The sequence below is a fragment of the Chanos chanos genome, chromosome 10 (genome assembly GCF_902362185.1).
Source record: "Chanos chanos chromosome 10, fChaCha1.1, whole genome shotgun sequence".
NCBI classification, from domain to species: domain Eukaryota; kingdom Metazoa; phylum Chordata; class Actinopteri; order Gonorynchiformes; family Chanidae; genus Chanos; species Chanos chanos.
In genome coordinates this window covers 31925676-31949628 of record NC_044504.1, presented here as the reverse complement: position 1 = coordinate 31949628, position 23953 = coordinate 31925676, and the positions used below count along the sequence as shown (strand labels likewise).

Sequence of the window (23953 nt, the reverse complement as noted above, 5' to 3'; positions counted from 1 at the left end):
AATCGTGATCGTGGTTCTTCTTAAGCACAAATTTAAACAGGTAAAATCAAATAGCTTCTCTGTGATATAGACGTGTTAAGCTGACGTGGCCTGAATATCTGTAGGAAAAGATGTAGTAAAGTGGCAAAAAAGAGACCAGCTCTCAACCCCGTGGCTTTACTCCAGCGGAGTAACTGGATTAGGGTGATTCATAATTTATATGAGCCGTAAACAGATCAGACAGGGACTGTAAACAGAGTCCACCCAAACAGGTAACAATAGGCTTACAGCTAGAACACACACTGCAGCAATGTGGCCCCTCTGCCTTAACTCTTTCACAAACAGCTTTTTAAACAAACAGCTCCATGTTTGTTACCAAAACCTTACCATGAAGGCTCTGGGCAAGGAAGACACCCGTGTGGACTGAGTACCAAAGGGCTTGGGCATGACTACGGTGGGGAGCCGGCCACTCTCTGTTCTCTGGAAGGTCCTGGGGAGGGAGGCAGAAACCCGAGCCGTGCTAGGTTGCATCGCCTCCACTGAATTATGCTTGTGGAAAGAACCCTGGCTCTGGTCGTCAATTAGCCACCCAGAGGGACGCTTGGACTCAGACACAGTGCTGCTGTAGCTGGCGGAGTTCTCCATTGGTTTACTGGTGCTGGTGGGCTCATCTAGACTACTCCTGCTGGTGACACTGGTCTTGAATGAGCTGCCACCCTGGGTACGACTGCTGATGACAGTAGTGTCGCTGGTCTGGCTGTCTAAACTTTTGCTGGTGGTGACACTCGTATTAACTGGACTGTGTGGGCTGCTACGGCCAGCTTTAACTGGAAAATCCTCTTGGTCTTCTGATAGGCTGCCAGACTTAGGCTCCTCCTTCTTCACAGGAGGCACGGGAGAGACCGTGGATCTGTCATTGGGCGTATAGGGGCTGTCTATGGTGTAGCTGCGGGCTGGTAGACCCCTGGTCCTGGATGCTGGTTCACTGAAGACATCTTCGTGGTCTTCGGAGGTGGAGAAAGCACTGTAGCGGCTCTTGAAGCTGCCTTTATCTCGGCTCTCTCTGCAAAAAGGGAAAGTGGGTGTGAACAGCTATTGGGTTACACTTTCACACGGAGCTGAACGACACTTAGACAGAGTGGCACAGCCTTTCTATCACAAGCGTATCAGCACTTGCACAGATTCATAACTGTGTCTCAGCAAGAATCATTTGCTTTGCGGAACGTGTAACTATTGCTTTGCTAAACAAAAGGCAAACAGGTGACACAAAAGAGGTCAGATGGAGAACGAGGGGAAAAAAAAACACACGGACACTAAACAACCTAAATAACAAAAGCAGGCACACACAAGACTTATACACAGGTACTCTTTACCTCTCTTCTTGCATCTCCTTAAAGGTTTTGGATTTTCTGGCACTGCTGCCACTGGTAAGAACTTCAATATGCTCTCTCTCCTCTTTTTTCTTCATAATATCAGAGTTAACACTCTTGCGTCTGTTCTTCCACTTTGTGAGATCCTGCAGGAGAAAAGACAGTACAGCTCAGGCTCCATAATCATAACTTAGACACTCACTCACAGACACGGCTGAAAGCAGGCACCGGAGAGACACGGAGAAAATGAGAGAGAGGTACAGAGACAGAGGACTACATTTGAAGGTGGCCTATTTGTGTGAGTGGCTCCACCCGGCTCCTGTCCCCAGTGCATTAGGGGCCCGTATGTGACCTAAATGCTGTATTGAGAAGGAGTCCTGCGCAGGACTTACACTCACCACACATTTTCATATTCAGACAATCAGCAGCAAAGCTCTGGGGCTTTATCAACAGATGTACATTAACCTCTAAGTCATAACGCGTAATTGGCTAAGAGGTAGTAATTATGCACGTTTCTGAATTCTTCTTTGAATAAAGCACGTCCATGGCCAAGAGCCTGTGCCGCTCTTGCCATTGGCTGCTTGTCTCGTCGCACTTTGCATCTTGAAAAAAAATGCAAGAAATCTCCTTAGCTAAAGGAGTAAAACAAGCTGGTTTATCACAAAACCTACATAAGCACGACATAGAAGATAATCAAACCGATGTCTTAAAGCTGTTTGTACAAGGCTAATCTGTAATGGAGATATAGTCTAGGTTAAGGTGAGGTAATCTTATACCTACAGTGCCATGCTCATACAGGGCTGTGTTAGAGCTATAGTGTGACACACACCTGTTTTTCACTTTCAGAGGTTTCCCTGGAGCTTTATTACCTAACCCAGTTGTGTTTATGCACCACAAACCGACATACCCTCCAGCCCTCCAGGAGAAGGGAATGCTCATCCCTGCTATGTGAAAAAACCCCAAACAAAACAGTTAATACTCACATCCTGCCACTTGTCTTCGCTCTCTTTCAGCTGGCTGCGCAATTTCTGCAGTTCTTCATAGCGCACCTCTTTCGAGACTGCAGGATCCACAGAGATATCACTCATTGACTTGCTCCTGTAGACCAAAGTTTTAATACGATCAGCATCATATGAAATGGAATGAAAATATCAAACAAATATCAAATAAACAAAAAAAAACCCATGCCTTTATGAAGATGGAATAAAATAAAAATGCATCAGCTGAGCTGAGCTGAGTGAGGATAACGCATTCGACCGGCCAATGAATATTAGCCGTCTGGTTTGTCCACACCTCTCAGCATCACACCATGTTCAAAAATGTTCAAATATCAAACCATGCACAAATATTAGCCCTTTTAAACACTTTCCACAACCAAGCAAACAAGTGAGTAAATACCTGAAAAAAAGGCACACAGTAAGAGGTTAGTAGAGAAAGCTTTTTGGTGGGCGTGGTTAGTCTGCTAGACAGCTTTTGCATGCCAAATACAACTAAGGTCCAAGCATTAGTATGCAAAAAAATCCCATTTGCTCACATTGTTTGATCATTTACCCATTTGACCTTATGAGAACTTACCCGTTTGTATGAACTATCACTGTACAGCATCACTAATGACCGTAAACAAGCTAAGAATAACTCCAGAGTTCAGGAGAGGCCCCTGACTTCTTCACAGAGGGATGCTAATGTATGGGTACATTACCCAGTATTGTGCGTATCTGTTGACTCCACTTTGTTTTGCAGTCAAAAGAGCTGGACTACTGTCCAGTGGAATCAAAGCAATGTGAGTGTCAGCATTTAGTGTTTCAGCAAACGCGCAGAGAAACACAAAGGAGCAGGCAGCTGTGTTCAGCTACAGAACTGAGCGAAAAACACATTCCTGAATCAGAAGTCAACTCACCCGTCACTATCAGATTCCTTTTGCTGTAGTCTAGGGGGACCAAAACAGAACCACACACAAACCAAGTCACACACGGGCACTTTCACAAATAGATCTACACACAGGTGATGTTGGGAGGACAAAAAAAATCAAACATAAAGTGCTTAACAACCACAAGTTCAATGTAGCTTATTGCCTCTTGGCAAAGAGAGAAACTATCAGATTTATGGGGCTGAGCCGGGGTGTTGCTGGAAGGCAGGCATCATGTGTCCCGGCCCCTGCTGTGAAGTTGGAGAAGTGTGTGAACATAATACAAGCACTTCAGGATATGTGAAAGGTATAATGATGTCCAGAAATTGGAGGAGCTCCGGACCAGTCAAAGTGACACAATGCCTCAATACTATGCTGTTGCCGGAACTCACATGGAGTAAAATGCTCTGCTTTACATTTGAAGTATGTTTTAAGGGGCTCCTGTGGACACAACAGCACAGGCTACAGCTTTAACTAGATCACATAGCGATGTGGAATTTGTAGCCAAAGCAGATTGGAGCCCAAAACTTGTAAATGGTGGATTCCAGTCAGTGTTATTTATGGACATTATCTCACGTTTGAATAATCTTACACAGGTTTGTTCAGCACACTCCCAACTTTCCAAGTCTATGTGAGGTTGCTGACGTGAGAAAAAAAGCAAGCTGTCTGAATGACTGACTGAATGTGATGTGAATGGGTCATTTACCTCAGATGCGTTGGTCACAAATGCTTTCAATCAATGGTTTTTATTAATAACAGGTACAATGCAATTCACACGCAAACTCGATCATTAGAGCCAAAAGCCAGAAAAAAAAAAAAAGTATTTAAAGGAACTAATGAAAATGTTCATGCATTTTTCACATTGCTGTGGTTTTGCATCTTTCATAACACTGTAAAATAAGTTACCAACACTAAATCATTAGATACTAGTTTATGGAATTCATATAAAACTTTGAATCCGAAATAAATATTTAAATAAATACATACACTCAGAAACTACTACTTGTTTATCCTCTCTTACATGTTATTTACAGGATGAAAAAAAGTTAGTTTACGTCTTTGCGTACAGCCCTGTGTGAGGAGTTCAAATGGTTAGTAAGTTCTTTCTGGAGGTACCTGACGGATATAAATGTTCAAAGGGAGGTTGCGGCATTAAGGCATACGTTTTATTCTGCAACTACATCTCCCATCATCCACCTGAGGTGCACAGAGACATGCGATCAAAGGCACTCCAGTATGAGACACGCGTATTTGGTTTTTTCATCACCAGTGTGAGTTCACACATTATATGAGCATGAGAGAGGCACAGAATGAACACAGCCCTGGCACACTGGGCAGTAACAAAGACAGCGGCATGCCTGCACGCACTCAGAAACCTAACCTCTCCACCATCAGCCTCTTCTTGTGTCTTAAGCGGCTGGCCTCTCTGATGGCTTGCCACTTGAGCAAATCCTCTTCGCTACACGAAGAAGGCACACTGGGAGCCATCTCGGCAGCAGCTGGACGCTGGCTTGACCCGGCAATGCTCCCTGCTCCGCAGATATGCGTGGCACTCAGTTTCCTGAGCAACATGTCATCCGTCTTCGCGTGGTCCTCTGCCTTCCCATAGTGTTTTTTCTCTGGTTCTGCCTCTTTGGTAGGAGGGCATGGGGGACACAGCAGCTTTGCCTGCAGTTTGCATGGAAGCGCCCAGGGCTGGGGTATGGGAACGGGATGGTATGTGTCAGGGGCTCCAGACAGGGGGCGCTGTGCTTCCTTCGGATTGACCTTCCTGTATACCACATCGTCTTTCTCGATGTCGGGGTAGACGGGGTTACCGGATTCGTTGTGACGAGACTGCCTGACGATGTTTATGGCGGGCTCTGATCTGTAACGAGGGGTCAAGAAGCCGCCGTATTTCAGCTGAGCCAGGTCCGTGCTGGGGTGGAAGGCGTTCGTGCGACGAGCGTACATGTCGTCGTTCTCCAGGTCGGGCAGAATGTCTGCCGGAACGTTGTACGGATCGTTTGGATGTTCCCGCCCCAGAAGTGGACGTTTCTCGCACCTGACGAGCCTGGGGCCGGCAGTGGGGTCTGGGCTGGGCAAACGGCCCTCTGGGGGGCACTCTAACCAGAGGGGCTTGTCCCTGTTCTGAGCAACTGTGTGTGGCTGCATGTGAGGACTGCAGGTGAGTGAGAAGAAAGAGAGGCAAAGAGGGATTTCAGAGCATGCAACAGGAGGAAAATGCAAGTGAACAGGAAAAGTATGTAAGAGAACAAGTGAAAAAATGCAGCAAAGACGAGAGACATGCCAGAGTAATATTTCAAGACGATTTGCTTCAACTCAAATCGCTTTTAATGTAAGGTTGTGTAAATGACTTCTCAATGCATTTTCCATTGACTTATTGAAGTACTTGCTATTAGGCACAATATTATCATTATCATTAATTCAGTTATACATGTAACAGTCCTTAACTGAGATGATAACCATCCTAATGATGATCATCACTGAAATCGCTTTGTGTTAAGAAACATTAATTTAGCCAGAACAATGATTAGCATGGGAGGAGAAGCTGATTGGGAAGCCAAAGGGGAGATCCTCAGTCCTAATGCATGTCAGGCTGTGATATGGACCTAGAAGTTGTGGGGAGGCAGGGTTGAGTAGTGCCTTTGGATGCGTGAGGGTGAGACTGTGAGGTATCCGACTGGGACAGGGAGGGGGAGGACGCAGAGACCCAGGGACTAATATCACAGTCTGAGTCGTCAGAAGAGGAGCCTGACTTCTTATGGCTGGAGTAGGAGAAGAGGAGGAAGAAGATGAAGACCAGCAGTACAGAGGGAGGAGAGAGACAGAGAGAAACAGAGATCAGAACCAGTCACCAAAGAGACAGATTAGCAGTGCAGCCCAAACAGTAGGAATGTAAGGATGGGGAATTCAATATAACATGCACAGAGTGAAATAGCAACCAGAAAAAAACACAGATTCCATGCACAGAATGAAAATTGGAATTGATCATTTTATCATAATCCATGAAGTGGATAAGTGACAAAGTGAATGATTTTTTGTACGAGTGTAGTGAATAGAGTTCTCTTAACGTTTAGGGCTGAATGCTCTTTAAGTGTGGCGGCTAGGTTTTCGGATTTCATGTGCTGAACAGACCTGAAGCCCTGGATCTTTCTGTACCAGGGGCGGCGCTGAGAGCCCAGTTTGATCCTCTGTACATGGGCGTCCTCCTCTGGTGTCCAAAATTTGGGCAGAAATTTGTCATAGGGGACGCTGGAAGAGGGCTGGGGTATTAGGCCCACCTTGCGTGTGTAAAGATCATCCTGGACAGGGTCTGCATCGCCAAACTCATCGTCATCCTCTTCAGAGTCATCACAGATAAAGGCCTCCGCAGATACGGCCCTCCTCTGTGGAGGCTTCCTTTGTGGAGGCCATGGCACGTTGCTGCTCGAGAAACAGCCAACTGAATGAGTGGCAGCGTCATCACACACAGGCAACGACCATTCAACACAAGGGCATGCGCTGCAGGCAGCCTCCAAATGAGCGAACCACGTTAAAATGCAAAGACAAAACCAACCGCAAAGCAAACCAAAACAAAACAAAGAAGAGGACATCGTCATGATGTCTGTAACTACTGAAATTAAAAAAAAACCCAAAACAACCAAACAAACAGACAAAAAAAAAACAGCTAAGGCTGATGTAAAATGAAAATCAACAAATCACAGCAACAGAAAAAGAAAAAAAACCAAACAGGCTAATGGAGGGAGCCGGAATTAGCATTGACTTTGAGAAAGTAGGGCAAACGGGTCTTGCAGGTGCCTGACCTGAAGTGAGTCAGCGTCTGCCGCTGCACTTTAGTGATGGCGACCTGAGGCCAGGTGCCACGCGGGATAGCAGAAGCCTCCCTTAGGCTCATCGGTACGGAAAAGTTGGTGGGTGTTACGGGGGTGGGGCTGTGAAATCTACGGCTAGCGAGGTCGTCCAGAACGAGGTCGGGATCCGGGTGGTCATTGTCTGAGTCGCTCCCGCTCTCGTACTCGTACGCCCAGGTCAGGTGGGCGGCCGGCTGTGAACTCTGGGAGTTCACCCTGTCGGCAGGGGAGAGTCCCGAATCCGGCCGATCAACACTGTGGCCAGCAATCAATAGTGTTCACACAACGCACAACAGCAACAGTGGGAGTCACAGAGCATCAACAGTCCAAAAAAGTCAGCCCTCATCTACTACTACCTACCTGATACATTGCATTTCCAGACTGAAAAGCTGTAGCAGCTTGCAAAGAGAGAAAGAAATTAAACCAGTAAAAAAACATACACCTCTGCTTAGCTTATGAGCGAGCAAGTTTCGCTTAACATCCAAGTTCTGAAGATCATCCACAAACTTGGATGATGAGTACCATGAATAGATGAACGTTCCATCCAGGGACACCTAGAGCATAAGAGACACATCATCACACTACTACAGTGGTGTAGATTGACATTACCTGCTGATTGTGTCATCCTCATCTGTGTACGTGAAACTGGACAGGCTTCGTCGGTTGTCTTCGTTGCGCTCGGCTCGTTTCTTCCTCAGCGGTGCCGGGACGTAGCCAGAGGCCTTGTCCTTGCTAGGCAGGAACTGGTTGAACTGAGTGTTGGTCTTTGGGGTGACGACCAGCGAGCGCCGGTAGCTAAGGGAGTCCTTGTTGTCCGTCATCTTGAAACCCAGCTCTGCCTCGGGGTCACTGCCACAACCTACAAGAGAGAAAAGAAGGAAGAATCCAGGTTAACAAGAAGCTGTCTCTCTCTCTCAAACAGACAACCGAAAACACAAACAAACTTTTTATGGGTGACTAGTGCCAACGTAACAGTGAGAAAAAGTGGGAGGCTCATTTGCAGGTTGGTTTGCAGCGGTGAGGAATGTCTCACTGAGGTGTATACAGAGAGAGTCCAGAGCTCAAGTTGATCGCATCACTCTCTCATCAGCTAAAAATAAACCCTGGGTCTCAGATAGCAAGCAGAACTCTTTAAGAGAGTCTTGGAAATACAGACACTTGGCATTTCTATGTTCACAGGCATTACACAAATACAGCAAATAGCACAACATAATAAGGTTAAAATGCAGTCCACGACAAGAGTGGCATTAGGTTTATCTTCCCTCTGAATAAATAATATCACAAAATGACCATTAGGGGGCACTCATTGTTTGTTATGAGAAGTAAGAATTGTATTATCATATCATATTTCCAACAAGTCCAGCAGCATTACATAAATATCATGTTTATGAAAACAAGAATATCAAGAGCTACTGGACAAGTTTTCTCATATAACAAAGACATGAGCGCACACCTAGTTAAATGCTTTATCAGCAAACAAATTCTCTACCGATACAAATCTGAGCACAGAGTCCATGTTCAACATTTGCTTACTTAAGCCTAAACCTTCGATAAGAAAATGAGAAACTTGCCGTCATTTGGGTGTATCATTATTATTCACAACCCATTTATTTCAACGCCAAGGACAAGAAATGACATAATAAATATTTATATATATGTATGTACTAAAATGTTATCTCAGTAACCAAGTTACTGGCACATACCCTCACTGCTTCCTTTGAGTGTGGTGTCTGAAGAAGTGCTATGAGTCCTGGACCCTAGCGAGTCTAAACTGTCCGGGGAGTCGTCTCTCCTGTGGCCGGCTCGTAGTGTGAAGAGCTCCTCTCTGTCAGAGTACCAACTGTCTCCAGAGTCACTGACTCCGATGCTTCCACGTGAAAATGTGCGATCCTCTAGTGCCTGCAAGTGGTGAGAGGGTGAATGCAACGCACATGCACGCAATGGCATACACATTCAGGGTGTAGAGGGGGCAGACAGAGTTCACGCTGTGTCTTACCACAAGCAAAGAGACAGACAGACAGACAGACAGACAGACAGCCAGACAGACAGACAGACAGACAGACAGACAGACAGACACACACACACACACGCATGCACGCACACACACACACACACACACACACACACACACACACACACACAGCAGCACTAACACGTCAGTCTACAGGCTCCTTGATAGCGACTCCATACTGTATTAGTCAATCTTCCTTTTCCTTGTTACTCAGAATCATGTGAGTGGGGCAGAACAAGTAAATGGTAGTCCTCATCTTTTCATTTTGCCTGGGCTCTAATCAAGGACTGTATTCAATGGTTAAAGATGTTTAAATACATGAAAAGACCCTGCCTTCCTGTTGACAACCAAGGATGAAACATGCACAGACTTGCTAGCTATAGCATGGCAAGACTTAATGACAGTTTCACAATTTAACTTGTCAGGTGGTGTTTAAATAGCTTTTTTCATAAAAACATCAGCTAATTACTTTGATTTTGCTTTGGTAAATGACACACGTGTTTCGCAAATACATGGTTCAAGAGCTGATGAAAACAGAGAAGCCACCAGAAAACTTTTACTGTATATCAGCTGATTGAAACCAAACCAGGTGTGGTGTGACATTACTAAGAAAAGCATACCATGTGTCAACTGTGTCCTGAACCAAACAGGATTAACACAGCAGAATGAACCAATCACTTATGACTCAGTTGGTTTCACTTAAGTCTTACAATCTGTTCCTGTCTTAAAAGCATACTTTGAATATCAGACAGGACTGCCACATAACAACCCCTGAATATAAAAGAGCATTTCAGTGAAAGGCTAATTTATAAACAATGCACACACTGTAAGCGTTTAACTTAACATGATACATAGAAGCACTGGGTTGAATAGCAGAGCTTGCAAGAATTCTCCTAAAAAAAAAAAGGATACCTTAGATGTTGGTGTGTCTAGTAAACCCTCAAATGCCCTCAGGTTTAGGTAAGGTCCATTATAGAAAGGATCCGATTCAGCCTTTCTACCAAGCCAGTATATAGTGATCAAAACCTGGATAAACAAACAAACAAACAAACAAAAACAATAAAATAAAGATTCAGTGTATATAATAAGACTACACAACCTCTTGAAATATTACAGTAGCATGTATAGCATCCGGATACATCTCTATTATACTCATGGGTTTTGTTTAGTGATACAAAAGTTTGAGAATTACATGTTATAATTCCTGTTGGTATTTATTACATGATAGGAAATGTTGTCACTCTTTAAAAGAATGATGAGTCAATGAACTGGATGAAGAAGATCATTACGTTCCTAGTTTTGTCTAGGACTTGCTTTTATGTTTGTGTGAAGTCAGCTGACCAGGTACAAGCGTTCAGCTACAGAGGTATCAAAGAAACTATTTACCACCATCTAGCTCTTCTAAAGTGCCTTTTTCATTTTGTCACCATAGTTACTGGACAGTCTCCTCTTAGCACATTTTTTCACTCAAGTATAACTGCTATACTAACTACTAATAAAGAGAACAAACACCTGGCCAAGCATGACAATGCTGCCGTTAAACACATGGGCAGTTAGTATATGTTACCTATGCAAAGTAAGCAGGTGAGGACATAATTTCCATATCCACACACACGAAAATGTCACTTACATTTTTGAGCCTACGGCAGGTCTCTTGATGCCTGTGGAAAGGACAGAAGAGGAGTGTGTGGTTAATCGCTCACAGCCTGAGAAAAGTACAATAAAAGAATAGTGGGCATGTTTCAGGTCTCTGCGTTCCCCACTGAATAAGCTAGAAAGAGAGAGCACAATCGGTGCTGCCAGGCCCACCCCCCAACCCCCGCCTCCCCCCTCCCTGCGTGTGTACAAAAGCTGCATATACACACTCGTTTCAGCACAGTGCAGACAGCACAAATTGCCCCCAGAGGCCTTTGACAACAACGGTAAGTCCACCATAAACCGCTACTGATACAAAAGTCAGGTCTGAGATGGACTTTTTTGTAATTAGTCTAGCTTGGTGCTGTTTGTGTTACTACTGTTGACTTGTTTCAACGCTCTCAAGGTTGGATCGATTTTGCATTGGAAATGATTCATTATGTACAATAATGCTATGATAATCCTAATTATCTAAAGCACACAAACAATACACATTATCTTAGGGGCCTGCATCTCTTCTTCTGACATGCCCTCACTTGGTTTATCTTTACTTTATTGATTTATGGGTCTCTCCACAGGGCCAAATGAGCTAAAATTAAGAGCTAATCTAGCATGATATCTTATAACAACAAGAAATATATTGCCAATCCTCTCCATAGAGCCATCACTGGACACAAGTAAACAGTTACACATGGCCGGGTGCCTGGGCCCTTGGGTGTCTTGTGGCCCCTAGCACTGCATAACAATGGTGCAGTTGAGAACCTACTGGGGATGCATATACATTCTGTTCTGACATCTGAGTTTCAGAATCATCTCCCAAAAATGCAAGCCTAAAACATGTGCTCACACAAACACACATAGACAAACACGCACGTGCGTACACATACACACACACTTAAAAAAGGCAGTCTTCCTGTGAACCTTTCGATGGCAGAGGCCAGAAAGCTTGGGAGTGAAACGACACAAAATTTATCAGGATTAGGTGACGATGTTCATTGACCTTTCACAAGAAAGTGAACACGCATAGCATGTGCACCACAGTGAATTAATACAGCATTCACCCTACAAATTTATGGCCCCGAAAAAGAGAGAGGGAGAGAGAGAGAAAATGAGACAGAGAGAGAGAGAGGGAGAGAGAGAGAGAGAGAGAGAGAGAGAAACATCTCTCTCTCTCATGATGGAACAAAGTCCACATTTATTGTACTGCTAGAGGGAACTTGAGGAACAATCTACCACAGCGTTGGTTACCTAATGGTAATGCATGAGCCTTGCAATTGCCAGAGGACTTTCTTGAAGAAGGAGACAGAATGAAGGAGTTCATTCTACTCAAAGCGCTTCAAGCATGTACTGTGGCTTCACATGATCAGCTGTTTGCTCATATGAATGAGATACAAAAATATATAGAGAGACTTTTTTTCAAGGAATCAACATCATAATACTTTTTGTGGCTTGTAGGCTTTCTCATTAAAATGTTCATTTTAGCACCAAGGACACCCAGGGGCCATTTGACATTTCTCAAAAAGCTGTCAAATTGATCAAGCATGCATCAAATCTGAGCTTAAAAAAGCAAAACAAAAATTCCATCAATGACATCAATGACAATCATTCGGTTTGGTATTTGGTACTTGGCAAAGATTCATGTTGATGACCGTGTCATCATTTGCATCACCCTCCATCTCTACCAGCGAGGATGAGTCTGACATCTGTGGATGGAGGTTAACAAAGCAAGCCTTTATGATAAGTGAGAGCAGCGGTCAGCATGAGAGGTTTGCGCTTTTACAAGCCACAGAGGAGCGGCTGTTTATCTTTCCTCCAACGATAACGGCATCTAGAAGATTCCAACATTCCCTGCGTCTGCTCGCAGGACTTCAAAGGTTTTAAATACAAGTTAAGCATTCAGAAACAATCCTCAACCTTTAAGGTGTAAATAGGCCTAATATCTATGACAAATTCAGGATCAACTACTGACAAGTAGAAGGCAATTTGTGGTTCACTGGATTCCAATGGTTGGAACGGCATGTCTTTGCCACTGAACTCTATGTGACTGTACCGTTACATCGTGAGAGAGAGAGAGAGAGCATGACAGGTCAAAGGGAGCCAATCAAAGCACGTCTGTGCCATGTTTTAGCATATGATAATAAATCAGCGAGGGAAACAACTCAAGCAGCATTCCTTGGCAGTCTTATTCTCATGCCTGCCATTCAAGAACCCAGAAGATACCATCCGCATATGTATGCATCATAAATCAAGCCACTGAACAACTTCGCTAACAATCATCATATATTTGGGCATCTGAGCGATACTGTGACTGAATCATTGTGGTTAACCCCTTAGACCAGCGTGCTTTTTTTTTTTTTTTTTGGTTATTTACCATGCAAGGATGAGACTGTATTTTGCAATTGTTTAGAATCTAAGGAAATGGTCAGACTGCACTGCTGCGCAGTTTCTCTTGGATACACACTAACAGGAAATGTTTCAGTGTATAGCGGGATCCCAGCCCACACACTGTCCAGAGTACCTACACGTACACATTCCAGATTTCATTACATAATATCCTTTGTGCTATTTGCCTTTCAAGTGTAACATCCACAACTAATAGTTTCCAATTCATGTTAGTCACATGAAGGACAACCCTATCCTGCCAAGCCTGAGAGAACAATGCAATGTTTACTTACTAACACTGGACGGGCAGGGCCATCTGTAAAACATCAGCACCATCTATTTACTACCGTTTGGCCGCAACACCCTATCATGGTTGCATGATCATAAACCTTAAAAAATTTCAGGGTGTGTAGCAACAATCATATCTGAGGAGTTAATACGTCATATCCCTGTTTAAGAACACTCCGTCATAAAAGAACATTTTCTACGATGGCACAGGAAATGTCAAAGAGGAGTCATATCGTTTGATGTAAATTATTACTACTTATTGACAGTTATAGTAAAAAAATAAAAAAAAAAACCTCCCAATGACACACTGCATAACTTGGCCTGATGTGAAACACAGGGTTTAATGAGCCCGTTTACAGTAATGCCACCTCTGTTTCTCCGAGGTGTCAAATCATTCTTATCAGTCACTCCAGCCCCTCTCCGTAGTTAACAGGGTGAGGCTGGCATTTCAGTTTCCCAACAAGTCAGCCATGAAGCACAAACACAGCCATTTATGGCACTGTCCATACCTGAGGAAGACATTTTATTGAACTGCCATCCATTTTATTCAGTCTTTTCACACTGACACATGCCACAGACCTGTGCCACTGTGATTGTAACTGATGAAGCTATCCAGGACCACACACCCAAAGAGCAAACAGACTCTTTGTTTCCCTGAAAAGAAAGTATGCAACTTCAACAATTTTGTACACCTATAGGATGTGAGTTGTATTTTCATAATGTAGACATTCGTAAAACTAGAACCTCAAAACAGCATTCTGAACCGACGTCGTCATTATGGTACATTTGGGACTCAGATAAAAACAGAATTAAGGTGTTAGTCATTACTCTCTGACGTCAATCATTTGTCATTGAAAAGGCGACTGACTGCACTTGGCATCAATAGGACGCCAGAGTTTTCAACCCACACATAGGTCTCAGGCTGAGGAGAGGTTTAGTGAGAGAGCTGAATTGAGAGCTAAATAAGCATCTGGGTATTTCTTTGATCAGATGATCAGACCAATGCAGTGGTTAGTGCTCATTTCTCCTAAAACCCAGAAAAGCCTTTTCTCTTCCATATCCCCGCGAAACAGGGCACAACAATGGTTTGTGAGGCTAAGGTGCAGGAAATAAATTGAGTCATCTAAAAATACAGTGGGATAATGTTACAGCCCTTCTCAATAGGTCTCGGTATTACATGTTTATGTGTATACATTCTTATTTATAAATATCCTAATAAACTTCAATATATATTATATATATGTCCTCAGCAGACTATGTCAGGAGGAGAAGTGGGGGGTAGAATTAATTTATACACCCAGATCCGGATCAGGCATGTTGGTCGGCCACACAAGTTCACAAATGGAATTTCTTTTATATAGCGGTTTATATTATGTTTAAAGTATGGTTATATTGGTTGTATTTTTTTTCCTTTCCTTATTTCTTTTTTCTTTCTTCCTTCCTTTCTTCCTTTCTTTCTTTCTTTGTTCTCTCTCTCTCTCTCTCTCTCTCTCTTTTCAACTCGCCATTTTTTCATAACATTAAAAATATGATTTATTTTTAAAAAAATTGCACAAATAGATAACACTCTTTATCCACAAGAGGATTATGCAACCTTGTGTAGCAGTAATACGTGAAGCAAGCAGTGTCAGTGCTATAGTAATGAGTTAGGCTCAAAGTTCACCAGCCTCTGGATTCTTCCCAATGAAACTATGACAACAGTGAAGACTCCTCTGAACTGTGATTAGATACGAACACAATCCAGTAATGTATCTAAGGTATGCATGATCCACAAAACTAAAGAATCAAAAGAACCTACAGCGTTAACAGTGCATGAGCCACGTATTAAATTATAATTCCTCTACAAATACTGTATGGCAGCATGATGGATGAACTTGGTTAAGATGCAAGCAGCTATAAACTAATACACATTCAGAAATCTTAACTACCAATTACAGACTCATCGTAAAAAAATCATTCCAGAAGCGCCTTTTAAAACTATTTTAACACTGTGTGCTGTACATAAAGTGCTTTTATTTCCAAACAGGTGGACCCCTACATCAGTGACGACATCTTTTTACAGGAATCGGTCTGTATATGGAACTGTATTCCTTCACAAAATCAGCAGAACTGACATGAAACTCTACAGCTGTCAGATTTGGAGAATAGGAGCCAAGTCATTCAGAAGCCCTCTAGCAGATGTCTGGCAATTGCCAGAGATGAGCCCTGTGTGAAACATTTGCTTTTCATGGTCCGATGAGTAATGGCGAATATAGTTGGTGCTTATCTTTGACCTATTGGCGTCATTGTGCAATGTCTCCTCACGTTGCCCTGTGCGTGACTTCAGAAGCTAAACGTCAAACTTCATAAAGGCCATTAAACTTTCAACGTATCACTGTGACAAACACTGCCTACGCCAGATATGAGCTTTCATGTGGACTAAAGCTGTAAACTTCCAACAACAATGTCACCCATGTTGGACAATACACTGCTGAATACTAGAGTCTTCCATCTGACTCCACAAGCTAAGAAAGAGTCACACTGCCAGAGACTAGATGCGTTGTGTACATACATTTTCAACGAGCATAACTATTTTGTATGCACCGAACATGCAAAACCACAGGATGACAGCATAACGAGCTTGGCCGACATGGGACCACAGCTCGATCGTTTGAGATTGCCCGTCTCCTTTTTCAGTATGTTTAACCACCATGTGAACTCCGAGAAACATGATGCCCAATGCCGTGCTCTTCTTAAGAGCAAGATGTAGCCTATCTCCCCTGTCTTGCTGCTGTTAAGCTAGATGTTCCGTCATATTATTATATAAACGCACTGTTTTTGTTTTGTTATTTTTTTTCCTCCCAAAATATGCTTCATCTAGAAACAATAAGTGTGAAGGGCTCTTAGAACTTTGTAATCAGCTGTGTGGCTGCATTTTATGACTGGCACGCTAGGCTATATACAAAATATGCGTTTTTACTGAAACTCGCAGTGGAAAGCGCATGACAAAACAGTTGTGTACAAGCTGTAAACATGGGCACATTCCTCAATGAGAGGTAAAGTGACACTGCCAGAGCACGGAGGAGAAAACACACTAAAAAAAGACACGGCCGGGAATCGTGTCACCATTCCAATCAATCCCCTGTCAAAAAGCGACCTCTCCGTTCTAAAATTAGAAGCAATAAGCCCCCCCCCCCCCCCGTACCGAAGCCACTCCAGCAAATGCCTGAGAGTGGACAGACTCACATGGGCAAGAAAGCAACAGAGAGATACTCAGTACACACACAAAGACAGACTGGGAAAATTGTGCTTACAGCATGTCCCCTGTTTGATCAGAGAATCTGTGTGGTTACTAAGACAGGGAGGGTGTGGCATGGTAACCATCAGGGAGCAAAGCTGGCTTTGTTTAACCTCAGCCCAGAGCCATGCTTCCGTGAGCCCTGTCAGCTCTGCTAAAAACAGACAAAGGCCATCTCCCTCTTCTGACAAAATCCTCTTATCACAACATCGGTTTATTTTTTGCATAACTGAATCATCCTTTATTTCTCTATGATACATTGTGACGGTTCATTTGTATCAGTGCTGAGAATGCCTAAAACAAGCAGTTTAGCTGACGCTTAGTGACTGTAAAGTATGGGAGCAAAGGACAAAGTCACTCATGGCCATATTGTCACTGAACTACGCTTGTATTTTTTTAGTTTCCTGATTGCAGGCGTTGGAATCACGGTGAACATGTCAGAGCTGGATGGATTGAGCTCCCAAAGACACACCTGTGAGGAAGACTGAACAGGTTCATCAACATGCCGCCCCTGTCTCACCCAGGTCTCAGGTGAGAACCAAAAGCACCGAAACCAAAACACTATAGAGTGATGTAACATACACACACGCAAATGCATGTGTACAGAGATATACACACACAATCACACACTCACACACACACACACACACACACCCAAGAACAAATGCGAGAACACACACACACACACAAACAAGCACAGACAAAGACATGCACCTGCGCACCTATACATACCAAGCAATTAAAGTTTTAAGAACCCAAATGCCACAGCCACATAAAACATCTCTGTAGTTTTAACCAAAGCATTCACAACAGCCCCTGAACTCCTGTTAAATTACTTGTACCTAATATATTCTTTCCTTATTTAATGAAAGAATATATTAATACGATTAAATTTAACTTAGGGATACTCTCTCCTGTCATCTCTGTCATCAGATCAGGGTTGACAGACCCTGAACAACGAGATCACTTCCGTTCTGCTTCAGTTCACGGCTCAGTTTGACTGGCTGACTGTAATTCTGAAGTCTCACTCATGTTGCTGCCTCATGTGTTCTAAATAGTTATTGCCTGACAATGCCATTTTCATCTTCTTTTAATAGAAGTGTTATAAATAAACCTGGAATTACAAAACCAATTAATATTCTAATCCTCTGACAAGCCGCAGGACTACACCTGGGAAAAAAAAAAATTCACTCCTCTTTTCAAACGCGTGGTTCACACCAGTGATTCAAAACAACTGGCCACAGCCTTAGTTAAATTTAAACTGAAGGTCAGTCACACAAGCTCATTTTAAACAGGCATGTTGACAGCGTTGACATTGAAATAATCTGTCAAAATAAACATTTAATGCCCTGTACGCAGAAGTTAGCAGGCAAATTTTTTTTTTACAATGTCACAGCAGACTGATACTGATTCATGCGAATACAATCCATCAGCTGTTGGTCAACATGACACATCAGCTATATTTGATATAAATGGCAACTTACTTGACAGTCACTCGCGAGGATAAGTCTTGTAAATCTCCTGGGTGGAAGAGTTGGGCTTCTTTAAGTCCAAGCTTGGAACAAGCTTTCAGGAAGACGTTCAGGTTGTCCTGTAGACAGAATTTATGAGTCTACCTTTAGAGTTAGAGAGCAGTCTCACAGGAATTCTTTGGTTTGCACAGTCCAGAACACACAGCATCCAAAGTTCAGACCTCCAGTGTGCTCAAAGGGGAGGGTGGATTGAGAGGAAGCAGTACAGGTGGCAAATAAAAAGTGACAGAATAACAGCAGCACGAACCTAGGAAAATGACACGGTGACTGACACAGGATTCCACCTGTGAGAGTGGGAGTTTCACTGAGGGGCGGTGCAAGTTATGGGCAAGGTTGTCAGGGAAGGGTGGCTCCTCCCACATACAGACTGAGGAAGCCACTTGCATACACACACACACGCACACGTACAAATGCGTACATTCTCAAGTGCACTTTCACTTCTCACACCCAGAAACTGTCACCAAGTCTCTCCACAGCATACCTGTGGAATCCGTGGGGCGGTGCATTATTTTGGAGACATGTGGTTGCTATGAAACAAAGTCGGGTGACTGAAACTACAAAATATTTCCCTTCAGCATTTTTTTTTTTTTCAGAATTGGAAGGGAATGGGAAGATGAACACTGTCTTACTCTGTGCGAATATGTGTGTGTGCATGTGTGTGCATGTGTGTGCGTATATGTGTGTGTGCATATGTGTGTGTGTGTGTGTGTAATATACTGCATTTATTGGATCACACTTTGAACTACATAACATATGTCTGTTTTGAATTCTAAAACAGTGCTGTAGTGTTATGATTATTTCTGGTGTTGCTCACCATCTGGATATCACATTGAACCGACAAAGACCAATCCATTCGCCGCCTCTGCTCATGGTTTGAACATGGTTTGAAATAACCATGGGATACTTTGATCTATATTTATATAGCACTGTGCTTATTAACAGATGGCTGTGCTCAGCTGACCTTTCCCTTCTCCTCTGTGCCACGGCTTACATTCTCTCCTATACGGTGACGTCTGAGACTTAGGGGTAGAGGTCGAGACCTGTCACACTGGGTGGGGGTCACAACTTGTGCTTTTCACTAAGGCCACTTGTCATACACATGTTTAGCGAGAACAAACATCTCCACCTGCTGGGACGGAACAATTCCAGGGCAGAGACCACGCACAAAGAGTACTACATGTCATGATGTAATATGTTCTTCTTCAGAAGGTTCAGCATTTCTTCGCTCGGGTGCTTTGATTAATGTCCTAACCCTTAATCGTGTTAAACATCCGAGGGAACTCTGCATTAGTGTTCTTTTTTATTTGCCACCTGTTTGGTAAGCAGGTTACCCCGATCACACTATCTACAGATGAAATGAATGAGATGAACAAATGAATCAGATGTGGTGTTTTTGATTTCTGCTGAACATCATGAGTGGATTCAATAGAGATTACATATTTTTTTCCCCCCTTTTTTCAGTTGTGCCATCAAAAATTGTAAGGACTGTTTTCGTTTTCCTTTGGATCTGCTTAAGACAAGTGGCAATGTTCTCAAAGATGAACATGACAGTTGAAAGCTTTGCAGTGCCTGATTCAGTCATGCAACCCAAACAAGCAAAGGGGAAGGATCTAATTAAGAGAGACATGTCATCTGTTAAAAATTCACATTGTTAAATTCCGCTAGTCTAGAGCCGACTGCCAGGAGCAGAGACTTTTAACAATCTCCATGGAGTCTTACATCCTGAGCCAAGACCAGTTCTGCCATTTTCAAAATTAATAATCAACCCCAAATCATGCAGAGATAACGACGCTGAGGGAATCTGGTTTGGACTTTGAAGTACCGCACATAATCCTGTCAAAAATGCTGCACCAATCTAGCAATTATAATCCCTTGACAAAGCTACTAGTGCTCTTAAAAGGAATGTCATAGACCTGAAAGTAGTTATCTAATGTATATTTCAGGTCTTGGAATGGTAAATTATTTTAAGTACTGATGGATGCCATTTACTATCACGCATACAGGCATCACAACCAGTCCAACAGCTACCTGTTAATGATGTTTGTGATGACATGTAATCCATAACATGATTTGTGTGATCTACTCATTAGAAGTATATGACAAAATGAATCACCATTAATCTAAGACTGCACATCCAGTTCATACGTAATTGAACATGTGGTTTTAATCATACTTAATGACTAATGCACAAATTCCTACCTCCAAACAATCAACATGTTGACGACTATAATATAAGAGGATTTTCCAAGTAATAAAATCATGGTCAATAGCACTTTTTCCCTCAGTCATTAAAGAATGCAATAAAACATTAGTTATCACACTATATTCTCTAATGAGCAGACAGGTTATAATGGTCGATGGAAAATATGATTTCTTTCCATCATCTATTTTGCCAGATTTCTAGTGGCTTCTTTTTGGTTCAGAGTTATCCACCCAGCTCAATTATAGCCCTGTTTACGCAGGGCCGAGCCCCACGCAACCTCCCCCACTACAACCTCAAGGCACATCCCATCAAAACCCTTTCCTCATGTGGCCGTCCCACACACTGAGCACTGGCCCTCTCTCCAACTTGTTAAAAGAAGGCTCAGCTATCAAGAGAGACAGAGGGAAAAACCGCTGCTCTTGGTTTAGATGGATCATAAGAGTAAACTGCTATGGGAAGCAGAGCCATAAATGGTCTGAAGCCAAAGACTGAATGAAGTGGAATCATCCCAAGCCAAAGTCCCTAAAAAGGCCCCCTAAAACCCAGAGATTTCCGCTTTTGCAGTAATTAACCTTGATTTTGCCAGACTGAAAGCAAGTATAATTTCCAACAAGTGAAGAAAGTTAAATGAACAAACCTAACCACAATGACAGTGATTCCTGTGTTTCATAATGCTGAGAGCAGTCTACAGTCTGTGGATGGTTCACTGGTCACCCACATAAATCTGGACTTGAATGAACTGAATGTTCTTTCTGTATTTTGTGCTTTTGTCCATCTGTCCAGATCTGTGGAGTTTAAAAACAACTTAAGCTGTTCTTTCCAGGAACATTACAGTAACAGTCTCTTTCAGGTTATTATTATCTCCGCTACATTTACTGCACCAAAATGTCCTGCAAATGCCAAGATTTTCAAAATTCAGATCTTTTCTTCGCATTTTCTTAACGCGACTGCCGCCACTTTCAGCTTGAACTTTATAAAAAAAAAAAAGCAGGTTCCAGGTTTGGACCAATTCCACAGAGTTACCGTCGTAATTCTCTTGGAGATGAAGATGCTTATCCTGAATTACTCTGGTACATATCCTGCTGTTTTAAAGGTCAGTGATCTCGTAATGAGGTAGCATTATGAGAACATGTTTAGCATGTTTAGAGAGTGTTCAGGCCAGCAGGCTTCAGTAAATACAGAGCTTTCTTTACCTCTGTGAACAGCTGAATACAATTAAACATACCCTGTGTGTGTGTGTGTGTGCGTGTGTGTGTGTGTGTGTGTGTGTATGTGCGTGTGCCTTTGACACAGAGGCTATTATTCTCTCACTGCACACCAGTGTTTCCCTGCCCCTTTAACTCATTAGATATCTCTTACTCAAGTGGCTAACAGAATGTGTGCACATTGCCTCTTCTACCAATCAAGATTCTCACTAAGCCTATTAGTCTAAGTGAAACTTTAATGGGGCATTTCACTGACTTTTGTTGGCACCAAGGTCTCAATTCTTGAAACAGTTTGTTATGTTGCTGTAAACACAATGTACTGGATTGCCTTTCTATCAATTTTCTCTGAAAATGAAACCATTTCAGTATGCATTCAGAAAACAGGAATAGTGCACTAGTGTATATAACATTGTATTTTTGCATCTGAATACAATAAATTACATCAGTTGGTCAACACTGCACCAGAATTTTAGACTTTCATAGCATGTGTTCCATCATTACTGCAGAGACATTCATGCATTTATAAGAATAGAAAGGTAACCTACCAGGCCAGCAATAGGTGTGGAAAGTCTGTTAACCCTTTTGATAATACCAGGTTTGATCTTGTTGATCAGACTGGATGGAGAGAAAGAGAAAAAGAGAGAGCAGTTGATCAAGCAGTGAACACAGTTGTAATGAACCTCTTCATTATGCTTTCATTAAATGCTAACCACCTGGTTTTAGTTCACACAGTTCCCTCGTGTCCTCCAAGGAAAACATAACTCTATGCTGAAAAAAAACCTGTTTCAGAATACTGTGCCTCTGTTAAAGAGCTATCTTAAAAAAAAAAAAAAAAAAAAAAAGTTAAATGTATCGCAATGTACAGTACATGCGGAGCACTGGCCATACAAACAGGTGTAGGATTGTGAGCAATGGTTTATAGAGGCCATAATTGCTGTTTTTTAATTAGAAGTAGAGCGGAAGCAGACAGAATGACCATCACAGCTGCTTTGACCCTGACTGATTCCTGCAGAAAACACAAACTGGTGACCTTTGTGCCAAGTTATCAAATCATCAAAAAGCAACAATAAAACAAACAAAAAATGTTCTTAGCAATCTGATACTACTTTGTCACTGAGGTGAGGTGAGAAACTTAAAAGTCGTTTGAAAATAAAAACTGTATTCTCAAATAAGCCTATAATAGGACTGCCACACTGATACTGAAGTGCAGAAAATGATTACAGAGTCGATTCCACCTGTCACAAGTAACAGTCAGTTAACATTAAAATCAAAGATCAAGACAACAAGCATCTTTCTCGGAGAAAAAAACACTCGTTAACAACATGCGTCCCACATCACAGCACTGGAAGGTTGTATAAATCAAAACATTCATTATCTACAACAATCTTATCTGATCCATTGGCAATGCCTCACATTCCTCTCTCTCTCTCTCTCTGCTTCCTCCTACTTTCATTCATGACAAAGGTCATTTCATGTGAGTGGAGGAGCCAAAATGGCACTATATCTAAGCACCATGTACTCTTGTTGCCTTAAACAAAATGCTCTGCGTGGAAACCGCAGGCACGGTGGCTCAGATCAGTGTAATAATCATGCAGCAGTCTATTCCCAGAATGAGAGGGCGTAGGCAGAGGGGCCAGAGAGATTTTGCATTGGACTGTGGTAATTAGGCTGCTGAGTCACAGAGCTGACATCAGTGTGTCGATCCAGAGGTGCTACGTCCCACGCACAGACTGGAACCGTCGAGTCGGGATTAATAAATGAACTGTCAGACCGAAAGCCCTGAGCTTGCATTACCTGCTAGCATTACAACCACTAGCCCAGACCTCTGCATGCCTACACATCAGTGAACCATAAAGGCCAGAGCTCTATGCTCAGGGCCCGCAGCAACACGGTTTTGACTGACATACAGCTTGCAACTCTTTCACACTGTTGTTTTATGACGAGCTTTGTATGAAGTGCTCTTAGCACTTTGCTCTGTTTTCATCTCCCAATTCGAATCATTTCTTCATGCAGTTAGTGTTGGCCAAATCAGTAGCAAATGCAGTGACTCAAGATGCAGTTTATTAAAATAATGTATAACTAATGTATAACTTTGCTAAACCCTTACAGATTATGAATATTAAGTTGTTTTAAATGAAAGACTAGCATTAAGGAGTACAAAATGGATTATAAATTCATTACATACCCTACAAATAAAGTATCTATATATCTTTTCATTGATGCACCAACATTGTTCTCTGTGAAAAGTTTTCCACAGGAGCAGTTCTGCTGTCTCATTTTGAAGTGTGAGAACAGCTGCAAATTAAAAAAA

The 23953-nt window shown here is 42.6% G+C and overlaps 1 protein-coding gene across 1 annotated transcript in view; it reads right to left on the bottom strand.

Moving 5' to 3' along the window:
- lmo7a (LIM domain 7a) overlaps positions 1-23953 on the bottom strand; it is a 41223-nt gene that overhangs the window by 11656 nt on the left and 5614 nt on the right. Inside the window, exons 3-16 of the mRNA XM_030787294.1 lie at positions 22188-22257; positions 18187-18293; positions 10751-10781; positions 10033-10146; positions 8813-9008; positions 7719-7968; positions 7062-7364; positions 6394-6681; positions 5868-6023; positions 4637-5416; positions 3247-3276; positions 2333-2447; positions 1353-1495; positions 367-1042 (exon numbers count right to left, since the gene is read on the bottom strand). Coding sequence (XP_030643154.1) covers positions 367-1042; positions 1353-1495; positions 2333-2447; positions 3247-3276; positions 4637-5416; positions 5868-6023; positions 6394-6681; positions 7062-7364; positions 7719-7968; positions 8813-9008; positions 10033-10146; positions 10751-10781; positions 18187-18293; positions 22188-22257 — 3259 coding nt within the window. The remainder of the gene's footprint in view (positions 1-366; positions 1043-1352; positions 1496-2332; positions 2448-3246; positions 3277-4636; positions 5417-5867; positions 6024-6393; positions 6682-7061; positions 7365-7718; positions 7969-8812; positions 9009-10032; positions 10147-10750; positions 10782-18186; positions 18294-22187; positions 22258-23953) is intronic.